Raw genomic sequence first — 11,959 nt, forward strand, 5'->3', positions numbered from 1 at the left:
TCAATCCATTTTGCCTTTTATATTTCCTGGTTTTAAGTGTATTTTTAACACATACCACTTTAATTTTCATTATTATACCAAGTCCCTATAGTATAAATAACGCTCTAAACAATATTGCCTGCAGGGTCTATCTGCATATATTTGAAGTGTTTATTAAATTTTTAGTAAGTAGTAAATTGCCTTCTAACTAAATTCTTCCTTAAATTTTTCATATACACATGTAGCTATGGTAAAATATGGGTATAAAACAAAATATCTACATTCAGTGTAATTTTCTTTATGAAATCCATTAGAAATCCATGACATCTCTATAACACACTCGAAACCTTGTCACCGCGCGTTAGAATACACACTAGGAACTTTATGCATTTTCAATACTCTAGGAACACCAAAATGTACATTTTTTGACACTATCTGATAAAAAAAAATTACCCTGTTAAATGAACGTAAAAATACAACTTTCAAATGTGCATTTAAAATCAATATGTCACTTTTTTTCTTGCAATGGTCGTTTGCGTTATTTAACTTTGCAACATCACAAACGTTAAAAATGGCTCTTACGTCTATAAAGCACACCAGTTTTGAAGGGTGCTAAATTCACATTAAAGATGACCAAAATAAACAATAATTATGAAAAGAATAAATTAGAGAATGTAAATAACGTGCGGTATTCAATTTGTCGGCAAGGCCATGTGTGTTATTTGTCCGACGACATCCCAAAATATGAATTCAATGCTTAAGTGATGGAGATAAAAAATTTTGCTCTTTTTTAAAATTTCTTATATTATCATGATCATATATGACTAGTTTAGAATGCAGTTAAAATCATGCAAGCTTATACATTTTAGATAGCCTAAGTGTAGATGGTAATAAAAATGTATACTGTAAAATCACAAATTTTTGTGGGGGTTTAATTTTCATGGTTTTCAAGGTATGAAGAGAACTACAAATTTATGTCCACCACAAAATGCAGTTTTTCACATATATTTCTACTGAACAATTCTTCAACCACGAAATCAAATCCACATGAACCAATGTATTTTCCTACAACCACGAAAACTTGACCCCTCGAAAATATATGATTTTACAGTATGCAACAGTTGAAGTTAGTAGGGGGAGATTAAAAAAATATGATGTATACACTAAGTCTCTCATTCAGATATATGTTAAAGTAATTATGTATTAATGTGAAAATTTTGTGTAAACCTGATGTTATTATCCAATATTTCATACCATACTAGGTTTTGGCTTTTTGTTCATGTTGTTCCATGAGAGCTCCTTTGCCTTGTCATCTTTACAGATGTTGTTAGACCATAGACTGGGTTCTTGAGTTTGACACTTGAAGTCCTTAAATGATGATAAACATGCATTTAGTCATGTATAGCTAAAACATTATTTAAGTAAAATGGAAAGAAATTTTGATCTTTCATTTACTTCCTTATTAAATGAACAGTTTCAGAAACAGTGTACCAAACAAAAGAGTTCTTTCTTAGTTGTGGCCACACCCAGCTCTGTACTTGAAAGATGCAGTATGGTTAACATGGTTAAAGTATAGGTTCAAAATAAACTAAAGGAAGATAATAAAGTGTATTTGAAAACTCAGTATAAAGACTTAAAGATGCCATTCTTTTTATAAAATTCATCCCTGTGTCAAAATACGGTAGCAACTTGCTTACTTCCTCCTTTTTCTGGAAGTTCAATTAAGGCCATGATAGATTATCTTAAAATGGACAATTAATGAAAGTTAAATATCTGTCATTGGAAATGTATTTAATTTAATTTGTCAAATTCATTTCCAGAACCGCTTGACCAGTATCTAAAAATTTTTTTTCTCAAATTTACTTTGTTGAAGTTTTTCAAAGGACCAGTTATGTGCTCTTTATAGAAAGAGGTCATTTTCAAGCAAACCGTTAATGAAAAAAAAAAATCATTGAAAATCGTTTAAGCCATGGATGAATTGAATGACAACAGACAAGCAGTCTATTTTTAGCTCTGTTCCCAAAAATGACTTCATTTTTTAATTTCTTACATGTATCAGATACTTTGGAAAAGTGCATTCACATAATTTGTAAGGGACTGCTCCTTTAAACTTGTTTTGATAAACATGATAAATCAATTTGACAACTTTTAAATGCTGTATCTGCATAACAAGATACCCCAAAAGAGAAAGACTTTAATTTGAAAGGTAAAACATTTTTTTGCGCATTTTTTTCTCTCTTAAAAATAGGGTATATATTCCGAGGTATTTTAAAACTCGTTTCTTTTGTCACTGAAGTAAGCACTGAGGTAAATCTGTAAACACTTTTTAGCCAATCAGAATTTGACATGTTATTTAAAAGGATGGCAAAATTATCTTCCTGGTCTATATGGGTGCTATCACATGCAGACTAAAATAACTTAAATCTAGAACAGCTACTTATAAACACCTACCTCAAAATGTTCAGATACAAGAAACTTGAAAGACTAATTTTGTTATAAATTCATTAACTCTGAGTCATTAATGGGTTATCATGATAATGGAGAAAATCCTATAGTAAATGTTATATAGCTAGCATTCCCTAAGTTTGAATGTTAATTTATATTTCTAAACAGGTCAGACAGTTTGAATCATTTTTAATATTAATTACATTTGGGAGGGTGAATACTGTTTTTTTTTTGTTTTTTCTCCTCTAAATTAATTAATTGAGAATCATATAAAAATGTTTAAATTAAGTTAATGATAGGCCTTCATGTAGTCAACTTTTAAAATCACATCTATAGACAAAAAAAGATTTATTTAAAGATAAAGAGTGTATAAAGTTATCTTGCAAATGCCATTTTTTAAACATGTTAAATATATGAATTATACATGTAATCAAATACCCATTCTGCATAAAGTCTCTTTTCTGAGTTCTCAACTGATAAATCAGGTAGATCTATATGTACACTTGTAATACTCATATTAACTTTGATAATTATAATCTGTGCTATCTGGTTCATTAACATCTCAAATACATGTTCTGATACATGTAATACATCATCACAGCTTCCAAGTCAAGTTAATTAATTTAAAAGAAAATTATAAATACATCACAGACACCTTTTAAAATTTTCATCAGTCAGTCGCTCAGTGCATCAAATATTGAAAACTTCTATCCCTCCTTACATTCAGGTGCCTGTGCATACATGTATTATACTATAGTGAAAAAGTTTTAATATTGATTTGAAAAGCATGAAATTATTTAGTTTATTTTTACCAATTAATTAGTACATGTATATGTTAATTGACATTTTATTCAGTAAAGTATGCATGTAAAGATGTATTGGTTTTTTTTTATCTAATCAATCAAAACTTTCATATTGTATCATGCAGATATGATACAATTGAAAGTAACATTGATTAGATAAAAACAATACATGTATTGTCGTGATCATTATACAATGTATGAAATTTAATTTTATCTAAGTAACAACCTTGGAAGGCATACATGTACTGTACATGCAATGTAGTGGATTTCGCCATGTAATTGTTCTCATTGTCGAACATAAGTATTGTATTTACATGTACATGATGTAACCCCCCTAAATTTGCTAGCAAGTTGAAAGTTGATATACAGTGTACATGTATATGCAAAAAGTCACAAAGTGCATGGTCGTGCAAGAATGATTTATTTAGTCAGACAAGAGCATAATTTTTATTTCAAAGTGGCTAACTTATGTAGGATTGACATTTATTTGACATGGCATGCAGGTCTGGCCACCTTCTATCTATCAGTTTTATACATTTTTCTGCCTGACTGCATTCACTCATGACGTTCTTCCTATTTTGGGTTTTCCTGTTGTGGTATTTTTAGCGATATCTAGGTCTTCAGGCCCCAGTCAATGGAAGTTTTGTCAACAACTTAACCGACCTAGATCAATGTGTATTGCATGTTTACAGTTTAGAATATTTGTTGTACACAGAAAATGTTACTATTGATGGAAAATGCTATAATCACAGAGTAAGTAATATATCTATTTTTTTATAATTGAGAAGAGAATTTACTTGATCTGGCAATGGAAGTCTTAAAATGTTTGGCAGGATGCAAAAAAAGTTTAAAATCCATTTTGTTCATGATGTCCAGTGTTGCATGAAATCAGTATTACTGTAGGTCATGGAAGATTTTTCAAAGTATAGTCTTCGTGTTATTAAAGTGTTTGGATCATTAAACCATGAAAAATATTTTTGGGTTAAAGGATTGATATATTGTATAGAAATTCTTAAACCTGTTTTGCTTCAAACGGTGACAGAAAATGAACTGATTTTGAGACGTCCAACACTTTGACATATAAAATATATATATACTGAAAGGAAAAAGAAACGCAGGGTAGCATAATTTTCGATAAAAATTTGACCCCATGACCGAAAATTACGAAAATTGGTCAGAATGGAAATTTAGTTGCTCTGCATCAAAATCAGTATTCAGAATTACTCAACCGTAAAATTTATGACGTCACGTAGGGAAAACGCTAAAAAGCCCAAAACACGTGCAATTTGATAACGACGAGTTTGTCAACAAATCTTGTTGCATTAATTGATGCATATGAGGTATGCACATCGTTTTTCAATATTAAGAGACATTATGAATTTATTGCCATCTTGGCACAGTTTACGAAAGTTCAATGGGGTCTTGTTTTCGAATTGCCTAATTAATGAAAAAGGCAACAACGGTTTACTAAGCAGTCTCTTGTAAATTTTCCCCCATAAAACGTTTAAGCCGTTGTCAGAGAGGGTCTAGGGTGGTTTTCAATCAACCGTGACGATAACGGTAACGCGAAACAGAGTCATGTTACGAGCGGGTTATTCGTCCTGCCATCTCTTAAATCGCCACCTTACCACCACAAAAACAGACATTTATAGAGTAGATTATTTTAATCATTACATTCATACGAAATTTGAAAGAAAACAATTCTGCAATTTGGTTTTTTGAGCCAGTCAACCTACGGTTGTATTCCTCTCACTGGCGCATGCGCGCGCCGCTTGACTTATGGTTACCCATGCTAAATATAGCCAGGATTTGAAAATTAAACACTTTGATGAAATTCCATGCAAAGGAGGAATAAGGCTCTGACAAATGCACGAGATAGACATTGAAGATAATGAGAGTTTTCGATTTTCACTTTTGGGGGGTATCGTCATTTGAGCTTCATTTACTTATGAATAATTAGACAAAATCTTATGAGAATTTGGTTATATCTTTTTGAAAGATGGTTTTAAAAGGTAGATAAGAAAAATAATAAGTATTTTAAGAAAAACAAATTTAATTCACCTCAAAAGTTTACCCTGCGTTTCTTTTTCCTTTCAGTATATAAAGACACAGGATTTCAAAGGTTTTTTTTTTACTGTAGTTTTAGATAGAATAAAAATATCAAAAAACAATTTCATTACAAGGTCTTGTGATAATTGCTTTACAATTGCTCTGCATGATACAGATTGGTACAGATATAAGCTTAGTTGATACTTATAATTAATTTGCATATATTATGCTAGTTTGAGTCAAAAGTCTAGCCCAAAAATATCTCTCCTCTTCAACAAAAAGGAATGATTAATTTGCATATAATACATAATAGTAGGTCTGAACTTATTATTCAGAAATAATTTTGAAGAGGTTAACTTTTACATTTTGAAGAGGCTGTTTAAAAATTATATAAAATAATCATGATGATGTAGTATCAGTACATGAACATGATGAATTTTATCTGTTTCAAGTATTGAAGCAGTGAATTCTGATCGTTGGAACAAAGATAAATTGGCCTCTGTCAGTCTGCCACCCACTTTTTGAAATCCCTGTAAAAGAGAAATTTTAAGACCATTATAAAACCAAGCTGTCAACACAGCCCATGAAATGTAGACTGTAAAATTAAATCATGGAAAAATTGTATTTAATTGAATTATAATTGTACTTTCTCTTCTTTGCAGACTAATGGTGCAGCATCATGTGGTAAAACATTTCAAGGATGCCGAAGCGACACGCCCCTCAGCCACCCCCCACTGGTGACACGCCTCCCGATTCTCCAGCCCCTCCCCCTCCTGGGCCCCTAACCCAGAAACGCAGCCAATCGTCTATCAGCAGTTGGTCCTCTGTCGGGACTCAGGGTTCGGATATGGGTCTCAACACATTAGACAGTCGGACCGATTATAGGAAACTTAGATATTTTTACTCCAATTTCACAAACCAAGAAGAGGTATCTAAAAATAATTGAAAAAAACATGTCTTAATAAACTTTAACATAGTTTTTATTGAATATAACTTGAAATAATGTAATATGAAAAGGTGTAACGATTTAAACTTTAATTAGATTTGGTACACATATTACTCACCATAGTGACAAATATATAGTACATTTTTCTGTGTGGAGTTCATTTATACTATATAACTGATGGTTGAAAAATTTCATTGGAAATTTGACACACACTTACTTACTTACACTGCATTTAAATCAAATCCTAGAATGTAAATTCAAAAAAATGTGGTAATTTTAAATCCTCAGATTGAAATTCTTGTTCTGCAGATTGATTAATTACTCCATTAAAAAACTCTTTTTATAGTACAATGTAGTTTTGAATTTTACTCCATAGAAAATCTTTACATATTTTATGACTTAATTAATTACTTATATACTTTTTTTTTTACAAGTACAGAGTTTCCTTGCATAAAAAATGATCTCATTTGATGTGTGATTATTGCATAAAACTTGTCAGTGAATAAAGGAGCAGAATTCGTTTTAACTTTATTTTTAGGTTTGTCAGTATCTTAGTCACCATTCCAAGAAAACTCCAGGGTATTTCCTTCTGCGGCCAAGTTTTAGCAACAGAAGCTCAATCTCCATATCCACTATGTAAGGATTTTTTTAATGTTAATACTATATAAGTGGAAATTCTAGCAATATACCCTGAAAAAAATGCCATATATTTTTAGTGAAAAGTAATTTGAGTGGTGTAATAATTTCAGGAGAGGGAAAGCTATGATTATTAGCAATATTCAATTTTAGTGATCTTTCAACCTTTGCTAATAATGCCAAAATTGAATTCTTGCTAAAAATTCTGCTTAGTATTCAGTATATCATCTCCATTATAATGTTAAAGAATAGAAATATTTTGAATCATTTATAATATAAATTTTAATTTTAAACCTTTTTTTTCAATGCAGTGTGTCTGATAAGACTGTTCGCCATACAAACATCAAAATTGAGGGCGGATCAGGAACAAAGTTTTTCTATTTAGTACCAGAAGTCAAGTTTCATTCCGTGCATGAACTCATAACCTATTATTCACAAAATGAGGTGAAAAATCTGCAGAAAGTGAACAATGTGCGATTCTTGTATCCCTTGGAAAAGCGTAATTCAGAGCGAAATGGAAGTGTTTCAAGGGACGAATCAGGTAGCTCAGCCAGTGGTAGCCATTATCAATCACCACAAGATGTTTCCGCTGGGGCAGAACATCCCCCTGCTCTACCCTCAAGGCCCCGCGATTTGCCCCGCCTCTCTTCTCAGCAATCCATGGGACTATCCAGCCCCAGTAGCAGTAGTTTGAACTCCTATGGAAGTCCAGAGGGTATGCACAATGGCAGCATCTCAGGCAGCCAGATGTCCCTTGCTAGTGGAGGGAGTGGTAGCAAGGGTAGAAATCATGCCTCCACATCTTCAATTGATTCTCGCCCTCCTGCCCAGCTCCCAGTTGGCCATACTTCTAAAGATGGTAACCCGTATTATTCAAGTCCCAGAAATGTGGACGAAGACATTACCAATAGGTTGAAAGAGGTACTGAAGCAAAATGAAGTTTGTGATTGTGGCATTCCAAGAGACAAAGCTGAGCTTCCTTTAGGCTGGCAGGTGCATCGAAGCAAAGACCCAGCCACCTTTGGTAGAATTTTCTTTCAGAATTCCAAAGGTATGACCTCCTGGAAACTTCCAGCAGAGGTACAAAGTAGACTAAATATTGTGCAGCAACAGAACTTAGAAGACTTAAGAAATGAAGCCATGGGAATTCCAATTATTCCAACTAGAAGAGTGATAAGTGACGTGACCAAATTCTAAATTCTGGTGACTGCATTGAATATGCAGTGGCGCTCAAAAGACGTTTTTTTATTGTGATATTACATACTTCATGTGAATCAATGAAGATGTTTTTTCAACCATTTACTGGCTGTGATTTTTAAGGCTGAATCAGAATTTGTGTACCATGATGGTGTAACCTAATTAAGTATGCAGATCGAGCTCTTCCATGGATAGATGAATTCCTGGTATCATGTTAGCCAGGAACTAAAATCAGGAGATATATATTTGTGTGTTGTGATTTCAATGAAGTCCCTGTTAACCCAAAACAAAACTAGGGAGAATTTATTTCTTCCTTGTTTCCCTAGTTAAAACAGTGCTATGAATTTGATCAAAGCATACTATAGAGGATTTGTAAAAAAGGAAGTGATCTTCAAGTGGCATGTAAACCTTTGCAATAAAATTTGAAAAATATTTTTGCAGGAAATTATTCACATCATTTTATTGGTTTCCGCATAATTTCTCTTTTTTTATCAACGTGCCTTCTTTCAATCATTTTTAAACAACCTTAGTCTCATGGTAACCGATTCATCACAGTCATTAAATTTAACATAGACGAATTGCACATCTCTTACAAAAAATTAACGGTATTTGCTTTTAAAATAGTTTCTCTTTTCCTTTAGAAGACTTCTCTGATTTTGCAATATATACATGTACATGTTAATATTTTCATGATTGATTACACACTCAGATTATAATATTAATACTTATTAATTGAGTATATTTATATATCCATATTTGCCAAATTAACAGCACCTCTGTCAACATGGTCAGTTATTTTAATTGAAAAGTATATAATAAACCCTCTTAATCTGAATGTCCATTAGTCATACATTAAAAACATGATATATACATTCATTTATAATGTTTGTAATTGTTTCATAGTTTTGCAGCTTGCATGATCATGATGATAAGTACATATATTTGAAATTGATAATTGGAAATCATTAATGAGAAATATGATAGATTACATGTTAATCCTTTAATATATATGTTATATTCTTTAACTAGTAAAAAGCAGTATAATTGTATATGATAGCTCACTTTGACAAGCTTTGACAAACTTAAGGTTTCTCTACTCCTGCATCTCGGTAAATATATGCAACCATGTTTTAAATGTTCTCTGAATTTCACAACTGATACAGACATTTTTACAAGCAAACCTGTATAAATACAGTTTCTGAAATGTTTTTGAAAAAAAAATATTTAAGATAAATGATTTCATTAAAAGTTTTTGAAGCGGAATCTCATTGTAACTAAGAAAAAAATGCTTCCATGGGTCAAATACACTACAATCACCCCCAGGCCTTTTTTTTGGCCTAATGATTTCTCATAATGTAATATACTTGCTTCTTATGGACCTGAATGTTCAAGAAAGAATTCTGTGTTCTTAAAATCCAATCAAGTCATTTATAATACCATTTATATAATCCAATAGCAAACTTTCAAGTATTTCCTTTGCTGGATTAGTAGTAGTTTAAATTCCATAAACTTAAGGGTAAAGGATGATAAAGTTTAAAAGGCCTTATTAATCTTCTAGTGTCAGAGTGTGTATGTTTTGATGGTCCTTGTAAGATCAATAAGGAATGTTGAATTTGTCAGTCTCGATTTTTTGTCATATGATTTGTCAGCATAGACATTTAATTGGGAAGGAGGGGTAACCTTACTCACTGGATACAAGACCAAAATACTTGGCAAAGTACCACATGAACCATGTTTATAAGTTTGTATGCATATTTTGATCATATTTTAATATTGACAAATATAATGTAACCAATGCTCAACATGCTCAAAAAATAAACTTGTAAACATTTATGAAATGGCCACACTTTTCATTGTGAATACCATTAATTTATTTGTTATTCTTGTCTCTTGTCAGTATTTAGTATATATCATATGTGCAATTTACTCTCATTCAATCAGTGGAATAGTTTTTTTAATTAACGAATTCAAGAGTGTTGTTTTGCAAATCTGTGAATAGTTTGTCTATTTTTAGCTCTACTGGTCAGAGACCAGAAGAGCTTATGCGATGGTAATGCGTCCGTCGTCCGTCCGTCTGTCTGTCTGTCTATTTTTCTGTCTGTCTGTAAACAATTTTTCAAAATGCTACTCCTCCTACAGTTTTGGTCTGATTTCAATATAACTTGGCACACAAGTAGACTACACTAAGATACATAATTCTGTGTATCGGTTTTTGATTTCGATGAACGGTGTTGCCGTGGTTACTAAAAATAGAAATTTCTGTGAAATTCTTTCAAAATGCTACTCCTCCTACAGTTTTGGTCTGATTTCAATATAACTTGGCACACAAGTAGACTACACTAAGATACATAATTCTGTGTATCGGTTTTTGATTTAGGTGAACGGTGTTGCCGTGGTTACTAAAAATAGAAATTTCTGTGAAATTCTTTCAAAATGCTACTCCTCCTACAGTTTTGGTTTGATTTCAATATAACTTGGCACACAAGTAGACTACACGAGGATACATAATTCTGTATATCAGCTTTTGATTTTGATAAACGGCGTTGCCATGGTTACTAAAAATAGAAATTTCTGTGAAATTCTTTCAAAATGCTACTCCTCCTACAGTTTTCGTCTGATTTCAATATAACTTGGCACACAAGTAGACTACACTAAGATACATAATTCTGTATATCAGTTTTTGATTTCGATGAACGGTGTTGCCGTGGTTACTAAAAATAGAAATTTCTGTGAAATTCTTTCAAAATGCTACTCCTCCTACAGTTTTGGTCTGATTTCAATAGTACTTGGCACACAAGTAGACTACACTAAGATACATATTTCTGTTTATCGGTTTCTGATTTCGATGAACGGTGTTGCTGTGGTTACTAAAAATAGAAATTTCTGTTAAATACTCTCAAAATGCTACTCCAAATAACAGTTTTAGTCTGATTATAATATAATGTGGCATGCAAGTTGACTACACTAAGAACATAAAGAGACTTAATCAAGGATCATTATTCTATTTATTGCTGTTGAAAAGTTTCAATTTCTAACTCCTAAAGTACTTTTCTCTTCCTTTGCTATAAGTACAAACCAGTAGAGCTTCAGTCTCGACAGAGACTTCTGGTTCACATGATAATCATGCTTTACTTTTGAATTAAGCTGTACTGAACCATGATTTCTTTTTTTAGTATTACATGTACTAACATGACTAAGCTTTTCAATGCTATATGAATAAGTGAGAAATACTCTCTTAAAAGTTATGTATTTGTTATGGTTGTGATTTAGTTATTTTAAATTCTTTCTGTCTGAAATAAATATATTCAGTTGTGTGGACAAATATTTTTCTGTTTTTATTGAAGTCTAGTTATAATAATTTTGAAGCTATATGGACATTCTGTTTGTAACTCTAATTGATTAAATTATCTGATACTTTTTTTTTGTTTGTTTAAAGGACAAGGTATAGTAAAGGCAGTTTCTGGCCTCAAGCTCTCATTTGATGTAAAAACCTGAAAACAGTTGAATTTGTGTTAATTTGTAGTTAAGAACCTAAAATGATGCTTGTTTATAAATCAGCAGGAATTCTGATTAAAAGCTTACATAAGGGACTCAGAAGGGTGCAGATGTAGGACATTTTCTCGAATTTTCTCAATTCTTATCTAAATTTGTCAAAAAGATCCTTTTCACTTTGGGAGTGAAAGAGCCAAGCTTGCCTACATGTATCTGGTATTTGAAATTTGTGGATAGGTGAGCTTGTGTTTAATAAAACAAAATGTACTGGACAAGCAATTGGAATTTATATAAAGTTAGAAAATTCGGAAATTAGCATATTTTTGACCTTCCGATGACCTCTGTGTTTCCCATAACTTAGAACAAATACTCATTTTGTGGCAGGGATGACAACATTTTCTTTGGTTGGATA

The 11,959-nt window shown here is 31.9% G+C and overlaps 1 protein-coding gene across 1 annotated transcript; it reads left to right on the top strand.

Annotated features, from left to right (window-relative positions):
* The first annotated feature begins 3,735 nt into the window (after window positions 1-3,735).
* On the top strand, window positions 3,736-8,544 carry LOC134261440 (uncharacterized). Its single transcript, XM_062743882.1, has 4 exons — window positions 3,736-3,980; window positions 5,939-6,204; window positions 6,761-6,858; window positions 7,170-8,544. The coding sequence occupies exons 2-4, from the start codon at window positions 5,977-5,979 to the stop codon at window positions 8,053-8,055; spliced, it is 1,212 nt and encodes a 403-aa protein (XP_062599866.1). The 5' UTR covers window positions 3,736-3,980; window positions 5,939-5,976; the 3' UTR covers window positions 8,056-8,544.
* The last annotated feature ends 3,415 nt before the right edge of the window (window positions 8,545-11,959 follow it).

This window comes from Saccostrea cucullata, unplaced genomic scaffold (assembly GCF_032062105.1).
Source record: "Saccostrea cucullata isolate Sc308-1 unplaced genomic scaffold, CSIRO_AGI_Scuc_v1 ctg2376, whole genome shotgun sequence".
Classification (NCBI taxonomy): Eukaryota; Metazoa; Mollusca; class Bivalvia; order Ostreida; family Ostreidae; genus Saccostrea; species Saccostrea cuccullata.